A 26127-nucleotide genomic window follows, 5' to 3' on the forward strand; every position below is an offset into this window, starting at 1 on the left:
GAGAGAGAGAGAGAGAGAGAGAGAGAGAGAGAGAGAGAGAGAGACGTCGAGAGAAAAGAAAATCCCTCCTCCCCATCCCCTCCCGTCTCGGCATGGACCTCTGGCTGCAGCAGTCGGCGGCTCGCAAGGAATGACAACAGTTCACATGGTCATTAACTCCAGTCAGTGAGAGGCTGCAGGCGGGGGGGAGTAGCCGCCGCTGCCGCGTCACTGAGGCAACCCGGCTGCACCTCGGAACCCGTTTGGGACGGACGACAACCACCCGCATCCCCCCAGAGAGTGAAACCAGGTGGGGGATCGAATGAATTCTTCATACAGCCTTTTGAAAGAAGTAGTTTTTTGCTGCAGTGTTGCTGCATACCGGACTGGGGAGGGGAGGGGAGAGAGGAGAGGTGATGTTTTATCTGTGGCGGGACAGGACAACAGTGCAAGGCTGCAAACAACAAGGTAAGAGAAGGGGAAGGGAATTACTTGAGCGGGTGGTGTCGGTAGTTTGGTTTGGTAAACGCACTGGGGAGCCCTCGGGGAGGCTGCCGGTGTTTACTACTAGTATTGCAGTTCTCAGTGCCGTGCCGCGGCGTACTTTCTCCCTCCGGGCGTGGGGGGCTCACGAGGGACGACCGATATTATCGCGGCAGTCGACTTTGCGAGTGTCACATGGCGGCCGCATATTTTCCTCGGGACCTGTATATGACATCTGCCTCCTTTTGGGCTCGTGGCTCCCGTAAAGACACCCCTCAAACCACCCTTCCCAACCCTCCCAAGCCTCCCAACCGTCCTACCACCCACCATAGCGCCGCATGTGTGCAGGTTTTTCCAAATAACAAGGCGGGAGGTCAACATCGTGACTGACGTTTTGGCATCTCGTCGCATTTGGATGTGGACCACGTGGTGGAGGTGGTTTGCTTTTTTTGCAGAGGGTGGGGGTTCGATGCCAGAAGTCAGTGGACGTCTTGACATGCGTGGAACAGCGCCAGGGGTGGTGTCGAGTCGCCTGGCGCTGTTCTCAAGAGGGAAGTGAGAGGGTTTTTTTTTTTTCTTTTTCTAAAATGGAACATCAGTCCAGCCCTTCCTGTTGAGAAAATAATGGGATAAGTCTCGGACGAGTGTCTGGTCCTTATGGGCAAGGACCCGGAGTTATCCAGAAATCCCCCTTTCTTTTTCTCTAAATGGATTCTTGCGCAAATTGAACCTCAAGCTGGTATTAAAAGGATTTAGTGGTCGGTAGTTCCTTTTTTTTCTTTCTCAGACATCCTGCGCATAAAAGAGGGAGCCCGATTGCTTTGTGGCACGAGGGCGAGTCTGCTGAATCATTCGGCCCTGATGTGTTAGAGTGTTGTAAATTGGAGGCCCCCCGTATTCCCACTCATTTCATGTATTTCGCTCAATATGCCGGCGTGCTCGAACCATTATGATGCCTTGTGTTTTCCCATCACTTAGTCGAGGATAAAGAAAGTATCGATTGGGTTTCTTTAAAGAAGAGAAAACTTGTCACGCTATTTTTTTTATAGCTGTTTTTCACCTGCAACTTTATTTCTTTTTTGGTTGAAGTGTTGCCAGCCATCCGCTCAATCATCTTGTTTTCCTCGTCCACCTCAGCGGTGCCAGTTATACTGTAATCAGCTGACGACCCACCTGAGCCATGTTGCTGAGCAGCAAACAAGCAGGTCTCCTCGCCGAGATCGCTCTCATTTGCTGCTTGAAACCCCTCGGTGGTGGTGCATTGAGAAGGACTGGTACGACACAGGGTCACTGACAGGGAGAAAGAAAGTCCAGGTCCTGTGTCCTAAGCTGGGGGGAGGGGTGGGAGGGTGGGTCATTTGGGTCAGTCCGGTTTAGCTAAGACTATTATGACATGGGGCACACCTATCTGCTGACCGTGTGAAAAACACCTCTCATCGTCCTTTAGCCCTGGTGTAGTCTCTGCTGAGCTCACTCACCCGCACTTATTTCTAATGGCAGCGGATGATACTGGACGCGCGAGGACGTCCCTTACGCCAGGGACAATTTTGTGAGTGAACCAACCGACCATCTTTCCCCTTCCTCCTAGAGGCTCAGAAGGTAACATTTTGCAAGACGAAGAGTTTGGTTTGTCGAGGATACTTAAATAAAAACCTGCGCCCGCAAGACTTAATGGTTTTCCAGCCTGGAAACGAGACATTTTCCGATGGTCCCACCCCCCTCTCGACAATGAGTCTCTTTCTTCACAGCCTAGAATAGCATTAAACACTCGTCCCTCCCCTGCCTGACTGCCTGCCATGCAAATGACCCGTGGACCGACGGGCATACCGGCAGAAAAACGTCAGCGAATGGAAATGCAACGTCTCTGGCAGATTGCTCTTGTAACCCGCCCCTTTCTCCCAGTCTTCCCAGCAAGGACGAGTTGACACGGTGACGAGTGTCACCGTTTAATGCCACCAATGGAAAAGCCAGGTAGCTTATCGTCCGGGGGCCTGAGCAAACACAAGCCGCTGAGATAAAACCTGCTGGGGCGCAGCTGCCCGAGCATGCAGATACCAGACTAATGGGTTACATGCGAGGTATTCGGAGGTCAAGCCAATGACTTTCACTCCAGACACCCCATCCCCCCCAACCTGAGTCCCGCTGACTCTCGTTCAATTAAACGGACTGACCAAGATAATGCCCCTGCCAGCTGGCCTGAGTAAGCGTCAGTAATCCATAAAGTCTCGCGCCACCGCGCTCTTCTTCACGTACCCTGCCCTGCCCTGCCCTGTCCGGTCAGGTCACGCCGCCCCATGACTGTGTTTGCACTGAGTGAGGACACAAAAAGGGAGCAAAGTTCTCTCGCTGGTTCCCTGAAACCACACATTAGGAAAAGAAAAACTTGCATCAATATTTCAATGGCAAATTTATTCAGGCATCACAAAATTAATGCAAGTTACCTTTGGCCTCGACAATTACAAGAGGTGCTCAAAGTGGTGGCCACTGGCTTCCAGGACATTTATGTGTACAGCAAACTATTGCCTGGGAAACGTTTTGTAACTTTAACACTTGTTGATGCTGCATTCATGAGGGTGTACGCCATCTGTTGGGAAAACGTCGTTCAACAGTGCACAGTGTTATCATGATTTGATTGAACTTTGAAAGAGGTATCTAGATGTATAGAAGTACTTAGACACACTCGCAAAACTATTCAATTTGTATAACTCTGTATTTGACTGAAAAGCCCAATTTTCTGCGTTCTTGGAAGATATACCAAGGCTGGATCAGGACTAATTCCACATTTTTATTCTTGGACAGACTGACAGACAGGTAGAGAGGTCAAGGACACGGATGGACTAATCTCTATGTATCTGCTATATGGCCTTATCCTTCCTGACATCCATCTGTCCGTCCCATGTACGGGGATCACTCCAGTGGCCACCCGAGTGCTGCGCATGCGAAAGCTAAGCTAGCTGCGTCCCAGCAGACGAGGCGAACCGCCTCAGCTCTGGTATCCAAAAGCAATCATTATCGTTAAGCACTTTCCTCCCACCATGTGTTTAAAACTCTCATCCTCTTGGAGCATACCCCCATCAGTACACTCCCCAGCAGCACTCCGGCAGCCAGCCGTTAAAGAATCAGAATCTGTGGGTCCGAACGCACATTCCCCCGGCGCCCACAATAACGAGACTGCGACCAGCGCCGGCAGAAAGTCAAATTCCAGAGGTATTGTTTAGACGCAGTGCAGTTTGGGAGCGGGCGTGCACTCATGTTCCTGCATGAGTTCTATCGTGCTGTCAACCCACATGGGGCCTGGCTTTGATCCTCGGTCCTCAGTGGGTTGTTTTGAATAGCTTTCATGCCAAAATTGTTGAAATTTTATCTTGTTGTTTGTATTTGGGCCCCCTCTTGATTTTCCGTTTTTTTGCGTTTTGAGGAAGTAAGCCTTGGCTTACTTTTTTTTTTTTTTGTCTTTTTTTCAAATCATTTCAGCATGACTTCCAGCTTTTGGGGCTTTTGTTGAGGAACACCAGCATGGTTCCCTTCACACTCTCTGGTAAAGTAGGTCGGCGTCACCGTGGACCCCTGACAGCTTCTAAAATAAGACGGGATTAATTGTTAAAGGTCAGATCTGACATGATTCTTACCTGACTTTCACTCGTGCCACAATTGGCTCGCATCATCCTCCCCGTCCTCCCCCTCTCCCTGGGGAGATGTGTGAAATTGAATCCCACCTCGGAGAGAGCGGGGACGAGAGGAAGCGACTCGTCTCAATTTCACGTGATCAGCATCAGGTCGGGACGACAATGTGATCGGCAACACAATGTTCCAGATTTCGCAGGGCTCGGAACGCCGCGGCAGCAGTGTGAGAGTTTAAAGGGGAAGGGGAAGTGTCTTTGTCTCGCCAAGTTGCTGGAGTAAAAGGTCACCTGTTGGAAGGACGGAAAAAAACAACAACTCCTGTTTACTGAGGATAAATTAGCAGATAATTCTCTCCCCCCCCCCCCAAGTATGAAACAAATGAGGTCAGCTGTTGAGGGAAGTCGGGGTTAGTTGGTTCCATGTTACTCGAGTCTGTACAGCGACGGTGTCATGCGGCTCTAAATCAGTTATCGCACCGCACAATGCAAGCCTTATATCACTCTGTTGCGCCTGACTTGAGTAACTTTTACGGCCCCCTTAAATCTTATATCAAACATCTGTGCTTTTTACGCTCGGAGGGGAATCACTTCCCACGACAAAAAAAGCCTGTTTTAACCGACTGGTCCGGCAACCGCTGGGGAAGATCCGAGGGGGGATTCCTGGCGAAAAAACCGGGGGGATCAGCAATCTCGGCGATAATTCCCTCGCTAATGACAGAAGGTACAACAGTTTTAGCCGTGGATTTAGTCCTTAATCTTATTGGATTAGCAACTTTGGGAAGGAATCCTGTTTTGTGGCCATTTTTCATCCCCCCCCCAACCCTCCTTGGCCCAGACTGCAGCAGAAGTCACATGGGTCACATGTGCACTTTCTACCAGTCAAATAGCCACTTTGCTCAAGTCTCTTTCCAATAACAACAAGATATTTAAAGATGTATTGCGACTTGTTTTCTTTTGATTTGCATCTTTAAAAAAAAGCAAATTTTGCAGAACATGGAGGGAGGTTTTCAATCTTTTGAAAAAAGGTTTTTTGTTTTTGTTTTTGTTTTTTCATCACCCCCCTTCCCACCTCTCCATGCCCCAGTCAATTGAAAAACATTTCCAGATGTGCCAGAAGAGGAGCCTAGCTCACTGCCGCAGTAGGTTAATGGCTTTCGTACCCTGGAAAGCGAAAGGTCACTTGGATTTTTGCTCCCATCGGTCGCTCCCCTCTGCACCTTCCAAACGGATATGCCGACCGGTCTCTTTTTGATGTCGCGGGGGGGAAATAGGGGGGGTCAGAGGGTTCAGCTGCCTTTGTTCAGCGAGGTGCTCTTCTAATTTGGAATATTCAGGAGAGCGCCGTGCGTGTATCGCGGGACGGCATATGGATCCGTCTCGTCCCCTCTGCGCCTGCTGGACCGCTGCCCAGTACTGTGCTGCTGCTGCTGCTGCTGCTGCTGCTGCTGCTGTGCCAATTTCTTTTCTCGCCTCGACAATCCCGGCGTGCACGGCCTCCTCCGGGCAGCAAGAACCCCAGGGGCTTGTTTTTTTCGTCCTTTTTCTCCTCTTGAAACGTCTCTGCTGTCTTGAGTCGCACACCGCTGCAAATTCGGGGTACTTGAACTCGAGTGGCTTCTGTATAACCTCGCAACTGTTTTTTTGGGGTTTTTTTTGTCGTTTTTTTTGTTTTTGTCAGCCCCCCTGCACACTGCCGTCAAAATGACACGTGTACATTGAAAAAAAAGTCCCAACAAAGTCTCTGAGATAAAAAGTGTTTCATCCATTTTTAGAGCCGTTTCTCACTCTGAAAATAACCTCATGCTGATTTTCTCCTTGTGTGTGTTTGTGTGTCTCTACCTTTCAGATCACTGACGGGAAAAAGTGCCTTGTGAAGAAGACGACTGCCCCCGCTCAGAAGAACGCTGGACGTTTTTTTTTTCCCCCCACCAGGATTGCGACTGCACTTGTGAGCCCGCACTACCTTTTTTTTCCCGCTCTCACCTGAACTCAGTCTGGGAGACTCCAGAAAAGAACTTGAGCCGCGACGAGGTACCAGAGACTTTGACCGGAGCAGGAAGTGTGTACTTGTGATCTGTGTCACCAAGTCTTAAAATAACACAGCATAGGTTTTTTTTTTACCCTCCATCATACACACACACACACACACACACACACACGTCGTCCACCCTATTTTGCAGGCATCATCACTCACGCAAAGGACATTTCAGGGACGTTGGTACAAGCGAGCGGCACTCGCTTCCGAGCATGCCCCCTACTGGCTGGTCAGAGGTCTGCACCTGAGGCTTGCCTATTGATAAAGAGCTAGCGGCTCAGAAAAGCCATCCCATGCTGCCGTCATAGAGGGTTTTCTGCCGCTCCTTCACTTCCCACCCCAAGCCGATTGTTTACAGCCTCATGTCTCAGCAGGTGTAGCTTTTGGTTTCATATTTTCCTTTTTGTCGGGACGCTCTCAACCGAGGATCGCCTCCTCACCCTCCGTCCCCAAACCCTCAGAGCCCCCAACGCCGAAAGCCGGCGCCCGCCGCCATGGCTCTGAACATCGCCTCCATACGGGACACCAAGTGGCTGACCCTGGAAGTGTGCCGGCAGTTCCAGAGAGGGACGTGTTCGCGCAGTGACGAGGAGTGCAAGTTCGCCCACCCGCCCAAAAGCTGCCAGGTGGAGAACGGGAGGGTGATCGCCTGTTTTGATTCATTAAAGGTAAGGTGCAGTACTCATGTTCGTTTCATTTTCCTTTGTCTTGTTTTCTACTTATACTGTATTTATACTAATATATGTATTATATGTGCATAAATGCAGCTGGGGATCATTCAAAATTCTTTGATACATTTCGATACATTGGTTTCTATGTCTTTCCTGGACAACTCCTTTTTTTTTTTATACCAGATGATTTAAAAAGCATTGTCATTGCAGCACAGAACTTTTATTCTCCATTTTACTTGTGAATCAGGATTTCCTCCAAATCCAGTTTCTTGTGTTTTCCCGCAAAATTTTGCTTTTATTTTGATCCACCTTAATGAGACGGAGCCATGCTTTAAGTCTTTGGTATGATGCTAATTTTCACAGTGAAAATTAGCATTGTACCCTCCCCAACCCACCTCCACACACACACACATGGCATTAGGGTTAGCGATAAAGCTGGAATTAGGGTTAGGGTTAGGGTTACTGCTGGAATTAGGGTTAGGGTTTCAGGGTTCCTCGTGGGGTAGAAGCCCCTAATTTGACGTGGCTGTGTCTTGAGGGATCCCGATGAACCTGCAAGTGGCCCCATGTCTCTAGGACAAAGTTGACTTTTGACCCCATAGACTTGCATGGCATTAGGGCAGTGGTTCTCAAACTTTCTCTGTCACGCCCCACCTTGGAGGAAGAAAAATGTTCATGAGAATTTGGCACCAAACGATTTTGCCCTGTGCTACAAATGTATCAAAGTTCAGTACCCAGCGCAAGGTATACAGCTTGTTTTCCTGGCAGTGGTTTCATTCTTGTCATCAATCTAAGGTACAATGAAAAAATCATAGCATTTAAGCTTGAATTCCTCTGGCCTCAGCGAGCCCTTCGACCAAGTCCTGGTGGTCAGATCACATTCTGGTGGTGAAACGTTGCGGGGTTGTCGTCCCTAATGGTCGGCGGGTGTTGGCTGTCTGCTCAAGTTAGCCTCAGCCGTCCGGGTGCTCACACTGCGCCGCCGTCGCTCCGGCTCAGCCTGACCTATGGAAGCGAAAGGTCGGAGAGGTCTGCTGTCATGTTCACTGTCACCACAGGTGTGTGTGTGTGCGTGCGTGCGTCTTTGGTTAATGTTACCGCGCTCCGTCCGTCATGTCGCACTTCTCCGGCCAACATCTGATCGCCTCAAGTCGTTCCAGGGGCTTCTATTCCTGGCCTCCGCCTCAGCTGTCGCACACGCAAAAAACATAAAAGTCCGCCGCTGTTTTTTTGCTCCCCCAAGCGGATCCTTGATCAGTGTCGTGTGTATTTGGCCCAAATTTTTGTCCAGTGATGACCTCTTCCTTCTACCAACGCGACAAAGAAGAGTCATGGGGGGTCGGGGGGGGGATGACCACAAGACTCTCTGCTCTCCCTAATTGCAACAAGCCCCCACTGGCTGCAAATCAGATGACTGCGTCTAAAAACAACGTGATACTTAAAAGCTGCATGAGTAAAACAAACAAACCAAAAAAAGAAATGTGACAGTGATGAATAGCTAAAGAAAGTAGAGCAGAACGGCCCAACGATAAGAACGCTTTCATTTTCTCCGTCTGCGTTGTGGCCGCGTTTTTTGTGCAGAAGTGCAGCCAGTTTTATTATATGTTTTTTCTATTGGTCTTCAAATAGAAAAAGAAAGTAAAAGGTAAAATGTTTGACGAATTTCTGTGCATTTTGCACATAAATGAACAGAATAAGCAGATAATAAATGTAATAGTTGGCTCTCTTTGCCTTTTTTGCCTGTTATTTTGCACTTTTGCACACTTTTCTACCAAATTGCACTGCGTTGTGAGTCATCGTCGTGCGACGCGTGGATGTCGGCTTAGCATTAGCACTCCAATGCTGTCATTCAAAAAGCTCTTTTTACGTCATTTATTGCTGTTTACTATTTGTCTGCTACTCGACTCTGTGACGTCGCTATAGCAACTCCATTCAGCCGGCCAGTCGGGGCATCTCGTGGCACCTGGCCTGTGCAAGGTTTGTTATTAAAAAAAAAAAAACGAGCCACTGCTGTTTTGATTATTAGCTCGACCCGATCGCATAGCCAAGTGTGCTCAGCCGAGGACGATCCTAGCATCCCTACAAATAAAATACATGCATTCAAATTGAAATTGGGCACCTGCACAATTTTTAGACAGTTGCATCTTAAACATTTTTTTTCATTCTAATCGTTCTTTTGACACTGTAAAGATGCAGACCCTTTTAAGAAAAAGTCCACGTTCATGCCCCAAAACTCTACCTTTCTGACCTTGAAGCAAGCTGATTGAGAAGGTTTGAAGAGCGTGTCAAAGCAAGCAAATTGGAAGAGCAAGTCTAACAGTTTGCAAGAGAGAAAAGCTTTGGATGAATCAAAATAAAATACTGACGTTCTTGTAAAATCAGCTGATAAACGGTGGGGCAATTGCGACACAAAATACTGAAGATTATATGCAGAAGCAGGAACCAGCAGGAATCAGTGTGATCACTCGTCGTGTGTGTGACGTTCATCAGCAAATTTTATTTTCCCTTAGGATTCGCGATTAAGAAATGCAAAGGGAGGCTCATCAGCTAAAAGCCTGAATGGGGGGCCACAAAATTGGTGCATTTACATTCACGTGGGCCTCTGGTGGCGGGCAGGAACCAGGGACACAGCAGCGTCCTCTGTGTCTTTGGAACACCGACGGGCCCTCGTCCCCCCTCGTGACGGCGCGGAGAATGAAGCCTTTATCGGGCGCGCGAGGAAATGCGTTTCGCACCGGCAGCGTTCGCCGATCTCCACCCCATTACCCCCGGATCGTCTTCCCAGGTCCCCCTCCACCGGGCGGATGTACACCCACCCGGCGATCACAAGGCTGAGCTTTTCTTCTTCTTCTTCTTCTTCTCAATGAAGTGTGGTTGTAAAAAATCTGAACAAAATCTTCTACTTCTTCTCCTTCTTCTTTTCCGTTTTTTCTTCCCTCCCGTAGCAGAAAGATAGGAGGAGGTACTCGGAGCGTCTATTTTTCCCGTTTGTCTGCCCCGTGTGAGACACATGATCTCACAGAGTCGCACGTGCACCAGATTCCTCTGGTCCCCAGCCATCGATCCCCCCCGACTTTGCAGCGCTGATCTCAGCATTTCTGCAAAGTGACGTCTTGTGGACGATCCCGGGTCCCTCTTACACGGTCACCCACACTCGCAAATGCTACATATGTCACCTCTGAAAGTAGAATAATACCGGGTCGCTTCCCCTCCACCGAGTTGACCACGGGAAACATGACACGGGTGGGTTCGGAATGCTGGGAGGAAGGGAGGAAAGGAAGGAAGGGAGTCGGAATACCTTCGCTAATGGAGTAAACGCAGTCACACCAGTCATGTGATGATGTCACATTGGCTCTTCCCCTCCGACAGTAGCCTCTTGTTTGCACCGCTACGGCTTTTCTCTCTGTCTCTCTCTGGCTGACCTCCCCTTCCACCACCCGACACGCAGGCGATATTAAAAAAGAAAGTGGGACAGTCGTTCCCCAGAGTTCCTCCGATTTGACCTCCACGCCTGGCCGCGCATCAACAGGCGTCGAGGGGCGCAAGCGGGGGATCATGTTTTGCCAGGTTGCCTTTTTTATTTTATTTTTTTTTAAATAAAGTGGCACAGCAGGACGTGGCGGTGGCGGTGGGGGTGGTGGGGGTTGGCCAGCGCTGTAGAGGGTGAGGTGAGCAGAAGGGGCGATGGGTCGCAGCATTGTGCAAACATTTTTTTTAGAACCAATCGGACAAGAACTGTCCAGTTCATATTTTGCCAGGAAGTGTGTCATGGTGTGGGGTCGACCCGCTAATTTGCGGTGGCTGCGAGTTGAGATAGAAACAGGAAGTGAGGCTCATGTTTACAGGAAGTCTCAGGAGCCAGCTACGACCCAACTGGTCCTCGCTTTGCTGTCTATTTAGGGACGTCCCAGTGAACCTGAACTTTATGCCGTTGGCCTCTGCAACAACTGCCCCCCTCCACCCCCCACCCACCAGCAGCACCCCCACCACCACCACCGCCTCTACTTTGTTTTAAAAAGATGGGCTCGGCCGCATTCCTCAGCGTAATCCTCTCAAACTGGGCCACACCCTGGACCGAGCAAACACACGCGGAGGGGGAATGCTGGGCTGGCCGCACTGCAGGAAGCTGCCCCTCCACCCTCCACCCCCCACCCCCACCCATCCCCCTGACACACACACACACACCACCGCACACACACACGCTCACTGGGGAAGGGCAGGGGGGGAGGGCTTTGTCGTCTGGACACGGCACGCTTTGATGAGCTGATGAGCCCCCACACCCACCCGCCACCCACCCGCCCCCACACCACCCATCACTGCCGCCGCCGCCGCCTCCTCCTCAAGCACGCAGACAGTCGCACACGCTCACCGTCTTCACCAGAGCAAACGGTGCCAAATTTCATTTGATCCGCGTCATTTCACCCCTTCGACCCCGCCCTCCCAGGACCCTCGCCAAGGTCACAGGTCCAAAGATAGCAACAGATAAGGAGCTAAGGGTGGGGAGGGAGCAAAAAATAAGGGTGGGTGGGGGGTGGGGGGGGTGTTCAATCAGGTCACATGACCACTGCATTGAATCTGATGCGTTGCTTCCGAATAGAGTTTATTTTTTTTTCTTCTCAGCTCGCCGTCCTGCATCATGTGGCACCTCGCCGTTTGTCGAAGGAGAAAGTTGGGAGCGCTCGTTTTCACGCAGATGACGTCCCGGTTGGAAATGCATTTCGGGACTACATTGCTCTCCAAGTATGAAAGTTTGAAATCAATCAAACCTTTGACATCGTCAGAGCGCCACTTCTTCTCATCGTCATTGAGTTTTGAGGTTTCAACGAACAGAAACAGACTGAAGATTCCAGTTCAGTCGGGCTGTTGTTGATCGGTGAAGTTGATACAGCCGAAGCGCGGGTTGCCTTTTTTTTTTTAAAACTAGGCCACTGTGGTGACCCACATCCGCTGGTCAGTGTGTGTGTGTGTGTGTGTGTGTGTGTGTGTGTGTGTGTGTGTGTGTGTGTGTGTGTGTGTGTGGGAACGACTGATAGCGCCCACTATGATCCCACTTTTCTGTGTCCACCCCCCCTCTCCACACGGTGTCTGGAAGAAGCTGCCGATAAACCCGAGCACAAGGCAAACGAACGTCCTGCTACCTAAACTGAGATGCGGAACTCAATGAGCAGCAGCAGCAGCAGCAGCAGCAGCAGCAGTGGGCGTCTGGTGGGCGTCTGGTGGGCGTCTGGTGGGCGTCTGGTGGGCATCCGTCACCCTGGAATTTTTTTTTTTGTTAAATCTTCCCATCTGCCGCGGCTGCAGCGTCTCACCTGGTCACCATCATCATCATCATCATCATCATCATCATCATCATCATCATCCACCCACGGCCTCTGACTCATCCCTCCTTCTTCGTCCCCTCCATCTCTGCCCACAGTGCTGTTCAAGTACTGAAATCTCTGCATTCACACCAGCGCAGCAGAATCAGCGCCGTCCTCGCTGATGCGTTTTTATTTTATTTTTAGTTTTACTTTTTGGGGTTTTTTTTTCAAACCGAGCCGGCCCGCAGCCCGGCCGCTGCGGCGGAGCTGAAGGAAAATCCATGACGGCTGCCCGGCCGGCCGGTTGGATGCATGACCTTTACTGGCGGCCTCATTAATTATTGATGCCCGCTTTCATCATCACTCATCGGAGACGGACGGACGGAGGCGATCCCTGGCGGGGAGCAAACATCGACTCACTCGTCTGCGCTTTGAAAAAAAAAGCAGAAGAAAAAACGCTGCGTAATGTTTCCCGATCAATGACTCTGAGCTGATCTTTTTATGTATTTATTCTGGTGTTTTTTTGCCCCCACCTTCATCGCAAGCGCTCATAACTTACATACGTTTGACTTAGCTAGCGTTAAAGAAGGTGAACGTGAAAAGAATTCCCTTTTCGTCACTCCCGTCATTTTTCTTCACGCACACACACACACACACACACACACACACACACACACACACACACACACACGCACACTCACCTATGGAGCTACAAGCACTTATACACAGACAGGCTGAACGGTCCCCCGGGAGCTGGTCTTTATAATGAGACAGAGAGCTTCTTAATTGGCTGGTGTAATGAGGCAACGGGAAAATGGGTCTTCTGGGTGGCGGTGGCTTTCTTCTCGTCCACCTCAGTTTAGCCCAAATAACTTAGAACACAGGCCTCGGACGGACAAGCACCGCTTCTTTGTCATCTTAACTATAATATAATATAATATAATATAAACACCCGTTTGTCTGATTGAACCCAGGGATGGGCGGGGTCGAATCGGGGTGACGCCGTCGAGAAAAAAGCTAATTGGCTTAGAGCGATGATTTTTTTTTTTTTTTTTGCGCCCCGGCGACGGCAGACAATTAATTCGAGGCCAATTTACGCATCCCTCGGATAAAAAAAGAGGAACAGAAAAACACGGGAGCCAAACAAGCTGCTCCAAATGAGGGCAAATTAGGAGGTTTTTAGCGCCGGGATGAAAGTCTTGCGGCCCCCGCGGAAGGAAGGAAGGAAGGAAGGAAGGCCGTTTAGTTAAATAAAAAAGGAGGAGCTAATTGTTGTAGTCAACAATTAGCTCCGTTTCTGAGGGCGGCTTTTACTTCACCGCGCTCAGTGCTAAAAAAAGAAAAAGAAAAGAGGTTTAGAAATTAAAATATAGTCGATGGCGCCGTCGAGGTGCGATTGTTTTCCCTGGTCCAGGCTGTGACCTCGACAACCCCCCCTCCCCCACCAGCACCAGCACCAGCACCAGCACCTCGCCCAATGTCACCGCCCACACTCAAAGGTCAGCTGGCCTTCGCGCGTGCTTGCGTGGGCGGTGGCAAGTTCACGGTGTGAAAATCGATGTGGCGGTAGGGCGGGAGGGTGTTTTTTTTATTTTTTATTTTTTTCGTTTTCACACCTGGCAGATGCCTGCGGCAGTGACCCGCAGCGACAGGTGGAGGACGCTAATTGGCAGCCGAGCGGGTCGGCACCCTAACAGGGGGGAGAGAGCGAGGAGAGGAGGAGGAGGAGGAGGAGGAGGAGGAGATGTCTGAGTTTCGCCATCTTCCGCTCTTTCCCACCGATTTTCATGAGTAATTGTTTAAAAAAAAATGCGAGCGGGGAAAAACGCTTCTCACGGCCTCACTCGCCGTTTTCATCGGAGCCGTGGCCTTGGAGGGAACGTCCTCGGTGAGTGTGTGTGTGTATGTGTGTGTGTGTGAAGGCGGCTCGTCACCAGGGCTAACCAACAATAACACACCCCTCCCACCATCATCACCACCACCTCTTATTGCAGTATAAGGTGACATTAAATTGCAAAAGTGGGTTATTTATTTCATTGCAAAAGCAGTTTTAGAGGAACCCACTCAGGTGTTCCTGAATCCTACCTGGATTCCACCCATTCAAATCATAACCCCCCCACCCCACCCCACCCCAACTGTTTTTCTTTTTTTTTTCCTGTCAGCAACCAACACTTTAATCTCCAAACTGGGAGAGTAAGCAGCCGTGCAACATTTTCTGCCTTCACCTCCCCAACCCCCACCCCTCCCCCCTTATCTGCTGAGTCCGTTGGAAAGGGGCTTTGATGAATAGATCTGCTCGCTCCCTTCCATCTCATTATCCTCCTTTATCTGTTTTATGGATTTACACGACTCCTCGCCGCGACGCTCACTCGATGGCGTCGGCCCGGCTCTGGACGGAGACGCGGGCCGCCCTCCCCCGCCCCCCCGCTCCACACCTTTGTTGTCTTGTTTTGTGCTTGTTTTGTTTGGATCATTTTGATGGCCACGTACCGCTTTGTTTAGTGCCTCCTTTTCGTCGTCTGCGACCGTAGTAGGCGCGCATTATATTTAGATCGCTCCGCCCCCAACGGGAGACTTTGATCGCCGAGGTGTCTTGTCTTGTCGCCTCGTTTAAAACGGGGAAAATTAAAACCGAGGCTCCTCACGAGGCCTCCTGGTGGGACTGCGGCATAGTTCTACGCCTGCAAACTGGGCCGCCTCGCGTCAAGATCAAACTATTTCTGGCCGACGCCGCCGTCCACTTTTGTGATTGGACGAGCAAAAAAAAAAAAAAAGAACAAGAGTCGCAGTCAGAGTCCAGGCGTGTGTGCGCGTTTGCAACAAAAAAAAAAGCTGCTGTGTGCACATGAGAGCGGGACGTTCACGCCGGCGAGGGTCGAGGGCATGAACGCGAGCAAGGACGTCCCGCCGTCGGGGTGTGTGTGTGTGTGTGTGTGTGTGTGTGTGTGTGTGTGTGTGTGTGTGTGTGTGTGTGTGTGTGTGTGTGTGTGTGTGTGTGTGTGTGTGTGTGTGTGTGTGTGTTTGCAGATTAGAGGAGCTCTAGCGCGTGGGTTTCATGTCTCAGCAGGTCACAGATGATCAGATTAACCCAAGCCGGGGTTTCAAGCCCTTCGGCTGGATTTGCAAAAGAGAGAAAGAAAGAGCGAGAGAGAGAGAGAGGGAGAGAGAGAGAGAGAGAGAGAGAGAGAGACCTGGACAGTGTGACAGGTGCCGCCACCGCGGCCACTCTTTTGATGGTCACTGGGGATAAAAGAAGAAGAACAAGAACAAGAAAGCCTCTTGAAAGAGCTCCTGCGATAGCACACGCAAGGTTTTGCATTGGCAGTAACCAGCACTGGTTTTATTAATTTATATATTTATGTATCTATAGGACCTTGAAACTTACCTCACATTTTGTTGGAGCTCCTTCAGCCTTTCGTGGCGAACTTGAAGGACATATTTCAGAGGAGATCTTTATTTAACTTATGTAGAATTCAGATGGGCCACAGAGAAACTCACCATAGAGGGGATCAAAACAACCGAAACAAAACTTTGAAATGAAGTGGTATTTCTGATCATTGTGTTGAACCTTAAAGGCTCAGTGTGTACATTTTGGCTTGTCTTGTGGTTTTATATACATTCTTTCGCACATCTCCTACTGAGGTCTGGTCATCCCGTCGACTTCACGCCTCCTCCTCCTCTGCCATCTGGCCGCGTCTCCTCACGTCTCGGAGGTAATCTGGGGCGCCGCGAGAACCATTACCCGCTGCCTGCCCCCTCCCCCCACCACCACCACCTCCCATTCCGTGGGATTACAGTGGGTGAGGCAAAGCTGCCTAATTACCGCTGAGGCGACGCAAGTTTTCGACGCGTGTGTTTTTGTCGTACACGCTGAAATAAAGGCATCTGGCCATTATCTCTTCATTACCTGGTCGTTATCCCGAACCGCCAGGGTGTTTTCTTGTTTGCATTCATTCCTGTAATTACTAATTGCGCAGCAGTATTATGGCTATATCAGAGATGCTGGGTCGCAGGGTAATCAGAGGCTGAAAGGGAGTTTTTGGAGGCGTGGCCTTTTTACAGTTTTGCACTGAAAAGAATTGTGGGTAAATAGTAATTTAGTGAAATTATGCAGCAATTGGATTTGAACAGATGTAGCTGTAATTCCATATTGCATTTCAAGTGTTTCCGGGATTTATGACTTCTAACGGATCCAATCGGAATGCCAAAATCTCCAAAAAACAAAACAGGATCCTTAAGTTGGCCGTACCCCTGGATTGAACCGAGAAGTCCCGTCCAAGTGCAGACCCAGAGCACCCCACCGCTGGACCAGGTCTCACGATCACTTGTGACAGACTTACCACAGGCTTTGCACTCAGCTTTGGGTCGTGGATCCCTTTAGGTGTCTCGCAGCCGCGCAGTTTTGACAGAGGCAAATTCATTTTGGACCTCTGTTGCCTCTGAATCACAACCATCTGTCAATAAACCCTCCGGGAAAAGAGACCGAGCCCAGCAGAAACAGAAGAGAGACGGGTAGAATCGAAGACGGAGGTTTTTTTTTGGTCCGTGCCAAAGTGGGACCAGGCGAAACAGCCTGCAACCGCTCGTTCCCAGAACAGTTCCAGAGGGCTGCTGCCAGCCAAGACTTTCCTCTTGTGCAGATATTTATAGCCGCAAGTCTAAATGTCTGTAAACAAATCCCAGCTGTAGATTGATGAACGCCTGCTGCCGAATGGTGACGCGTCCGTTCGAGGATGTAAACACCATTGAAAAAAACAAGGACAAGTGGTTGTGAAAGAGTGACAGGATAAAGACGCGGGGGCAAGGATCCAGGGGGTAGGGAGGGCTCTGCATCTTCTCTTTTTTGATAGCCAGGGTACAACAGGTTGTTCGGCAACTCTCTGAGGGGATTACACATATCGCAGGCACCCATGTCAGGAAAAATTAATATTCTCAAGAGAGGACCATCCTCCTCCTCCTCCTGGCCCTGGGAAGGACAGTGGGATTAATATGGGTTGGGGTTGAGTAGTGGTCAGTGTCTCTACAGGGTACAGACATCCAGAAATCCCCTGTGCCAGTCAGAACTCTGTGGTAAGACATTGCTCCTGGTCTTTCCCAGGGGAGTTTGCATGCGTTTGCCGCCAAACCAGGCCTGTTTTCAAGGTTAAAAGAGTAATATTTGGGGGATTTTGAGAGGAAACTGCGACATGAAGTGCTTACGTTTTAGATTGCAGCGCTCTTTTACTCCCTCTCCCTCTCTTGAGTTTCCCAGTGAACTACGGTGGCCTGTTCACAAAAACCTGGATACCTTGTCCACCTTCTTCTTCATTGGTTTATTTAAGGATGCAAGCTTTCATCCTAAATACAAAATACGCTGGATTGTCCACACAGGCTTCCTTAGAAATATGGCAGTGCAAGATGGCCTTGCTCAATGTATATTCTTGTATACGTAGAAAAACCATTGGATGGGTCGGAAAACCAAATTACTTTTATTGTATTACAGGTATACACTTTTATTAATGAATTTGTGGGCAGTATATTAAGCTTTTACCAATATACAATCATAAATCAGGCCAAATTCTACACACTGGACCTTTACCTCTTCCCGTCTTGCGTTGATCCTAAAATCGTGACGGTTCCTGAAGGGTTTCTTTGGGGGATTGTCGTCCGCCAGCGCTGACACGTCACTTCCCAGAAGTCTTGGATGGCCTCGGGAAAGCGTCTTGAAACCTGGGATATTTAAAGCACGAGCCAGGGTCTTTGTACTCGAGAGGGAGGGGCGGGGCTTTGTAGAAGAGAAGAAGTGCACACTCACACAAATCTCTCAATTCCCAAGGTGCAGAACTACTTCAGTAACGGCGCCTACTCTGTTTGAAAGCGCCGGTACAGGGGGCAGATAAAAGCAAGGTCTCATTTTGACTGATCCGCTGCGCATAAATTAGCAGGTTGCCGGGGTTCCCTCAGTCTGCGAGGGCGCCACTTCCGTCACCTTACCAAGGACATTGGCAACTCGGCCATCAGTGGTAGCAGCTCTCTTTCTTTGTCCAGAAGCCAGAGGATAGAGCGTCCATTGAGAGGCCAAAAATGCAAATGTTACAGTGGCAAAAACGGACGAGGAGCCCACAAGCGAAGCGCTATTCTGCGGTGAGGGGCGGGCAGGACCACAACGAAGACTGGCCCTCTTGTGTCCGTGCCCACCCACAGGCACACAACAGGCATCACTCCGGCCATTCTACCCATGGCCGATGAAGTGGGGGGGGGGCGGAGAACGGAGGAGAGGGTCGACGCCGGAAGAAAGAGCAGGGGCGCGAAATGCCATTTCAACCGGCGGCGTCCACGTTGAAACAAAGGGGGACGGGTCTGACCGTTGACCCCACCCACCCTCCAATCCAACCGTGGGGCTCGTCGTCGATCACGGCTCCTGTACCAGCAGCATCCCGTCAAAGGAATCTCTGGAATTTCTTTCTTTCATTCTGAACTCCCATCATATTTGACTCGCTGTAGCGGCGGGGCGCAGCTGCCCAGCAAGGAACACTCCCCCTCGCCCATCTGCGCCCGCTTAGCATTGTTAGCGTTATCAATGCTTCATTTCTGTCGGCCAGACCCAGCGGAGTAGCAGCTGGAATGATTATTTGAGGATTTGATTTGTTTGTTCATTTTAGTTCAGTTTCTTGTTGAAAAATAAGTTTAATTAAGATTCGTCTTTACTAGTTTCCCCCTATTCATTTATTGCAAGGATGTAGAAATTCAGAGTCAGCTCTCATGAGATGATTATTTGGGGTCTGTGTTTGTGGCGTGTTCGTGAATCTCACCTGGCGACGTGGAATTTAGAGGAAAAACGACCAGCAATTTATCTTTGATCCCCTCACCACCAGCACAGCCATCGCACCTATTGTTCGTCTCTCGCCCGCTGCGAAAAAAGGAAGTCGTTGTCCAATCAGAATCAAAACCGTCATTAGCTCACAATGAGACGTGCGACACCCCACCCCCTCCCCCACCTCTCCTGTGCTGAAAGGTATCATGTCACCGGTGTAGCTATGGCTACACGCCGGCGCTGAATCACAGAGGTGCTTTTCAAAGATCCTTTTCATGGACGCCTGCTTGCCTTCAATGAATTTCTGCTCTGCTCTGTGTGGGTGGCTGAGACAGAAGGCACAGTGTGTGTGTGTGTGTGTGTGTGTGTGTGTGTGTGTGTGTGTGTGTGTGTGTGTGTGTGTGTGTGTGTGTGTGTGTGTGTGTGTGCGTCCTTCAGCGTGGGCGTATGTGGTGTGTTTGTTGCATGCCGCGCTCTCCCGAGGAGATAAAGGTCTGAAAATCTGATCATGTTGCGGCGTCACATTGGCAGACCGCCTCACTGCCTCCACCTTAAACCATCAAACACCCCCCTTTATTTTGTAATCGATTTAAAAAAAAACAAAAAAAAAAAACAACGTAGTGCAGTGACGTCATTGGACAGCGCTTACCTCATCCTGTGTGCTTCGAATCCCCAAGTCTCTCTCTGTCTCTCTCTCTCTCTGTCTGGCTGCAAATGCACTGCAGCTGCCACGTGCAGCCACCCATTAATTGGCCCGTCCATCAAATTGGTCCTATCGTGGGTTTTTTTTGGCAAGGCAGGAATTGCTGTTCCCTCCTCGAGTTTTAATGACAGATTGTGCATTTTTCAGAAAGTCGTCTCAGCACCTGGTGGTTATTTTTCATTCTGGATGCAGCTAACGTTGTTTTGGTTTTTTTTTATGACGTTTTTTTAGTTTCAATGTCGAAAAGAGGAAATTCGCATTTTCCCATGTTCGCAAACCTGATGCGATCAAAGCCAAAACTGCGGACCTTAGCGTTGCGGCTAGGTAGGCGCTGTAATTCAACTCGCATACCCACAGGGACAGTCGTCATCAATCAAACGACTCGGTGTATTTCAGCATGTGCCCCTCATGTTTTTTTCAGGCGGCTGTGTCTGTTTTGTGCTCCTGTCTGCTCGCCATCCATCCGTCGGTCCGTCCGTTTGATTCCCCACGGTCTTCCTCCTCCCCTGCAGTCTCGTTTTATTGGGACGCGATCCAGATCTCGGCGCCGAGTCGGCTATGGCCAGAGTGGCTCCCGCCCTCGCAGTCTCCGGCAGGCCCGCCCACACCTTCTCTTCTCGTGCATTCTGATATGCGAGATGCATTTTCATGCTCAGTTTTTTTTTTTGTTCTTAGATTAAATACAAGGCATAACGCGCTAATTGTTTTGAATCGCAGGCCTTTTCTCTCTTCTATTCACCTGTAACGCACATACAGTATATATACATATATACACACATATCTGTATATACACATATATATATATATATATATATATATATATATATATATATAGTTAGGATATAATTCGAACATATGGCATTGATAAGCATTGATCAGTTACACATATATACATACATATATATATATATATATATATATGTATGTATATATATATATATATATATATATATATACATATATATATATATATATATATATATATATGCAGGCAGGCATATATATATATATATATATATATATATGCCTGCCTGCATATATATATATATATATGCAGGCAGGCATATATATATATATATATGCAGGCAGGCATATATATATATATATATATATATATATATATATATATATATATATATATATATATGCAGGCAGGCATATATATATATATATGTATATATATATATATATATGCCTGCCTGCCGCTCTACCCTGATTCCTGCGCCGCTCGTTTGTTCTTTTGTCGCCGAACGTTGAAGCCCGCATGGTAACGGAGACACAATATCCTCGGCAAGCAGCCCAACGAAAAGTAATTGCGGCAGCAGCAGCAACAACAACAACAACAACAACAACAACGGTGCCCGGACGCTGTGCGGGGCGTCTTTAATATCTGTCAGAACGGAAGGGACGGGCAGGTTTTATTAGCCCGACCCTTTGATGAGCCGGCAGATTATTGGTTATTTAAGCAGGGCTTTTCAACCTGCTTGATTAAACGTTCTCCCACCTGGCACGGAAGAATAAACAAGGAGCGTGTGTGAAAGGGTTTTTTGTTTTTTTACACTTCATCTCACGCTTTCGAGTCTTTCCCCCTCAACAGAAATGATCCATATCATTATGCCGTTTTTTTTTGTTTGTTTTTTTGTTCATTCGAATCACCACCCATGGGATGCGTTCCAGATATGCGCTTCACTAAGAATAGTAGAACAATGAGAATAATGTATGATTTTATCGATTTTTTTTTCTTTTCAGTCGAGGGCTTTTGCTTGCAATGCCGAGGAAAACGAGGATTAGAAGCATTTTCTATTAATGATCACCCTTGAGATAGTTTAGGATCACATCATGCTTTGTATTCCACTGTCGAATAAGTAACATTTTTTTCCCGGAGCGCCATGAACACTAATACTATAAAAGGACAGAATAGAGATTAAAAATTAAAAAAAAAAAATCCAAAGACAATGTGTCACTGGTCTAGTTGTTGTAAGTTGTATTTGTCACATGTGGAATTATAAATGCACGGTAACTATGGCGACGCGACTAATTTTCACTTTTTTGTCACTGTTTTCACACTATTCACTACACTATTTCACAACTCCATCCGCTCAACGACCCTCCAACCAGCAACCCCACCCCCATCAGTCCTCCCGCCTCCACTCCTGACCCTTCCCCCTCTTCCTCCTCCTTCTCCTCTGTCCCCGCCTACTCACCTCATAACAAACCGTACCGGATGGCGGCCTCGTTCGCCCTCCGGGGTCGATGGTGTAATTGGCCTCATCCTCCGTGTTCTAGCCCCGCCCACGCCCACCCGCCCATCAAGAGGGCACACACGGTTACATCAGCTAGCGAGCGCTAATAATTAGCTGTCCGCTTGTGTTCCGGGCCTCATTATGTTGCATTTGGAAAGGTGAGAAATCAAACGGGCTGGAAACTGAAGCTAGGTTTTTTGTGTGTTGTAGGTACTTGGCCTGATTTACAGTTTTTATTTCGGTAAAAGCTTAATATACTGCCCATAAATGCATTAATAAAGATGTATATTCTCAGTACAATAAAAGTAATTTAGTTTTCCTTTCCATAGAACAATTCTTATTCATATATAAGAAGATACATATGTCTAAGGAAGCCTGTGTGGACAATCCAACCCACCTGACAACACGTTTCGTAATTAGGGTGACTGCTCGTGTCTTCAAATAAACCAACGAAAGAGAAGGTGGACGAGGTATCCAGGTTTTTGTGCGCTGGCCACCGTAGCTCACTGGCAAGCTCGAGAGGGGAAGGATCAGAGGATGAGTGCTGCAATATAAAATGTAACCACTTGATGTCGCTGTTTCTTCTCCAAATCTCCTAATATTACACAGCAATGCTGCACTAACGTCGCGATAACTTGATATCACGGGGGGACCTAATGCAAGTCCACTCCACTGCTCTGCCCGGACTCATCTTCAATGACCCAAACTTTCTTCTTCTTCTTCTTCTTCTTCTTCTTCTTCTTCTTCTTCTTCTTCTTCTTCTTCTTCTTCCCACCAGGGCCGCTGCACGCGGGAGAACTGCAAGTACCTCCACCCGCCGGCCCACCTCAAGACACAACTGGAGATCAACGGGCGGAACAACCTGATCCAGCAGAAGACGGCCGCCGCCATGCTGGCGCAGCAGATGCAGTTCATGATCCCCAGCACCGCCATGCAGCCCGTGGTCAGTGTTGGATCCCCTCTGGTAATAATAGATCAGACGAAAGGGGGGGGGGGGTTAGCTGCTGAGAGAATGAATGAATCAGGCTTTATCAATCAAGGCATAATAAGTGTTCCACCATAGATGATAGAAGTTAGCATTAGCTTACACTAAGTGCACCCTTTTGACGTTCAACACGTTAGAACATTTTTTAATAAATCTATCTTTCTACTAAATAAAAAAATGATTAGCATTACCTGAATTTTGTCACTATTGCTCTACTTCAAACTATTTCCATAAGCAATTGCTAAGCTCGCTAGATTGTGACACCCGAAAAGAACCCATCGGATTCGTCTATCGGAAGCACATCAATACAGAAGAAACGCCAAGAGGCTCGTCCTCTCGGTTGCAATATCGTGTTCTCAGCTTTGAGCGCTCGCTCTACCGGTTGCCTGCCAAGGAAGCGCAGGGAGCCGCTGTGTGGTGCCGCTCACTTCCTCTTCCTGACGCTCACTTCCTGACACTTCACTTCCTGGTTAATTCATGGTAGCACGAAACAAAGCAGCACGCCCTCACCCACTCGAGCCGACTTCATCCATCTCATCATCTGTCTTCTCTTCTTTTTTCAGTTTAGTTCAGTTCAGTTTCAGTTTCAGTTTATTTTAAAAAATCAATGTACAAATGCAAATAACATTCGATCAAAGTGCGTTTGTAAAAGTGCGACTTCCCAGAAGGCCCAGACACCAGACAACAACCATAAATCACAAATCAATACCCAATTCAACCAAAATCACAAATTCCTCAGATTCCCTTACAAAGATGCTCACACAGACACAAGCACATCAGATACTGGCTCGTGAAAATACATACATGCATGCATATATACACTAAAGAGAGAAGTTCATCATTTACATCCTCAACTGTTATCAGTAGTTTCAGAATAAGACAATTATTCAAAAACAATTCTTGCTTCAACCCCTTTTTTAGAGATAAGACAGAGATGCCAACTCTTTATCATGCTGTCAATCTCACTCCAGATTTCTGGACCTTTACAGGTCACACTAAAACTAGTACATTTCACTTCCCCTTTCTTTCCCTTTAAAAGTTGTTCTTTTCTTTTCCCACCCACAGCAGACCTTCCCTGTCAGCCATGGCCTGGGCTCCAGCGCTGGCCTGAGCTACACGCCGTACCTGACGCCCATGTCCCACAGCATGGGCCTGATGCCCACCGACATCCTGCCCAGCACGCCCGTCATCGTCCCCGGCAGCCCGCCGGTCTCGGTGGGCGCCGGCTCCTCCGCCAGCCAGAAGCTGCTGCGGGCCGACAAGCTGGAGGTGCAGCCGCCGTGCTAAGCTAAACCCCCCCCCCACATCCCGTTAGCAGCCGCCGCGGTAACCTCTGACCTGTGATGACGGGTGTGACGGAGGCGCATCAGACAAACACTGTTATGATGTTCAGACTTCAGGGTGCTGCAGTTTTTCGTTCCGCTTAGTCATTAAAGGTCCAGTGTGTAAAATTGGGCTTCATTTTAAATATCCATACTGGTAAAAGCTTAACACACAGCCCATAAATACATAAATAAGTAATACATAAATACTCACAGTGCAATAAAAGTAATTTGGTTTTTCCTACCCTTGGAAAAGTTCTGATATGTATATAAGAATATCTCCAGGCCACCGTAGTTCACTGGGAGGCTCGGGATGCTTGATGTCACTTTTTCTTCTGAGAAATCTCCAACTATTCCACATTTAACCTTTAAGTAATTAGCGGATGGAAAGTTGCAAAATTTTCTCCCCGGATCGCCTGGAAACACCAACTCTAGAGTTGCCAGATGAGCAACGTGTAAAAACGCTGCAAAATAAGTGGAGCTTTTGTTTGGGTTTTCTTTTTTTCAAATTCTTTCTCCGCTGCATTTATAGAAAAAACAAATAACACTCTCCCTAAAACCTGGAGGCGCTGCGTAGGTGTGCGCCTCTGTGTGTTTTTCTTTTCTTTTTTTTTCCTGCGTGAGAGCTATCACTTAGCAACTGAATGAAGTTGCCTCTAATGAAGCAGCCCTCCCCTCGGGGACACGCATGCACTCCCACACAAAGCCCAAATGAGTGTGCGTGCATGTGCGTGTGCGTGTGTGTGTGTGTGTGTGTGTGTGTGTGTGTGTGTGTGTGTGTGTGTGTGCGTACAGACATGTTCTAATCACGCTTACGAAGCTGCTTTTATTATTAAGTGTGCGCTTGTGTGTGTAAGTCTGTGTGTGTGTGTCTGCCAGTGATTTCCCTGTTAAAATGCTGATTGGCTGCGCGGTCGGAAGAATCACCGACACACATTGTTAGTCAGTTTGTTATTCAGTCAGACGCACAAAGGCTAATACAAGGTAGCGTTCATATGGAAGCAGTGCACAGAATAGTAGTAGAATTATCTAATAGGCTCTGATTTGTGACGCCATCGATTCTAAAATTGAGGCGCCTTGTTGCAAAAAGTATCGATGCGAGTGGCGCTACGAGTAGCAACAGCGAGAAAAAATAAATAAATAGCACAAAAATGCAAAAAAGAGCTGCAATCAGGACATTTTTCAGCATATGTATATATGTATATATACAGATGGATAGAAATTTATTTATATATATATAGATATAGATATAGATATATGCATGTATATATGTGTGTGTGTGTGTGTGTGTGTGTGTGTGTGTGTGTGTGTGTGTGTGTGTGTGTGTGTGTATATATATATGTATGTATATAAACTAACTGATCAATGCTCAGAGCATATGTTCGAATTAGATCCTCACTATATATATATATATATATATATATATATATATATATATATATATATATGTACATATATATATATATACATATTTATATATATATATATATATATATATATATATATATACTGTATGTGCGTTACCACTCCTGCTCCTAATATGTATATTTTGTGTATACAAGGTTGTGGTTGTTTCTCCAGTGCGTGTGGAGTGCTCCGTCACTGACACCGCTTATGCCTTTTTGTCGTCTACCTCTTCCTCCTCCCCCTCACACGCCACCCACCCCCACCCCCACCCCCACCAGGTGTGCCGTGAGTTCCAGCGCGGCAACTGCGCCCGCGGCGAGACGGACTGCCGCTTTGCGCACCCCAGCGACAGCCCCATGATCGACACCAGCGACAACACGGTCACCGTGTGCATGGACTACATCAAGAGCCGCTGCTCGCGCGAGAAGTGCAAGTACTTCCACCCGCCGGCGCACCTGCAGGCCAAGATCAAGGCGGCGCAACACCAGGCCAACCAGACGGCCGTGGCCGCGCAGGCCGCCGCCGCCGCTACGGCCGCTGCCATGGTGAGCTCGCGGGGGGGCGTAACCCCCAAGCCTACTAT

General features: G+C 48.4%; 2 protein-coding genes across 19 annotated transcripts in view; both read left to right on the top strand.

Moving 5' to 3' along the window:
• The first annotated feature begins 295 nt into the window (after window positions 1-295).
• LOC142882256 (NADH-ubiquinone oxidoreductase 75 kDa subunit, mitochondrial-like) overlaps window positions 296-26127 on the top strand; it is a 100543-nt gene continuing 74711 nt past the window's right edge. Inside the window, exons 1-2 of the mRNA XM_076016894.1 lie at window positions 296-447; window positions 5932-5937. Of these exons, the coding sequence (XP_075873009.1) occupies window positions 302-447; window positions 5932-5937 (152 nt within the window). The 5' untranslated portion in view covers window positions 296-301. The remainder of the gene's footprint in view (window positions 448-5931; window positions 5938-26127) is intronic.
• The window catches only part of LOC142882270 (muscleblind-like protein 2a), a 33377-nt gene continuing 13193 nt past the window's right edge, over window positions 5944-26127 (top strand). For 9 of the 18 annotated variants that reach the window (XM_076016938.1, XM_076016983.1, XM_076016928.1 and 6 more), the window contains exons 1-4: window positions 5944-6788; window positions 22609-22794; window positions 23881-24084; window positions 25823-26089. In XM_076016938.1, coding sequence (XP_075873053.1) covers window positions 6615-6788; window positions 22609-22794; window positions 23881-24084; window positions 25823-26089 — 831 coding nt within the window. In that variant the 5' untranslated portion in view covers window positions 5944-6614. The remainder of the gene's footprint in view (window positions 6789-22608; window positions 22795-23880; window positions 24085-25822; window positions 26090-26127) is intronic. The other 9 variants (XM_076016955.1, XM_076017056.1, XM_076016947.1 and 6 more) reach the window with 1 other exon arrangement.

Source organism: Nelusetta ayraudi, unplaced genomic scaffold (assembly GCF_046127955.1).
Source record: "Nelusetta ayraudi isolate G7.1 ecotype Tasmania unplaced genomic scaffold, CSIRO-AGI_Nayr_v1 ptg000006l, whole genome shotgun sequence".
NCBI lineage: Eukaryota > Metazoa > Chordata > Actinopteri > Tetraodontiformes > Monacanthidae > Nelusetta > Nelusetta ayraudi.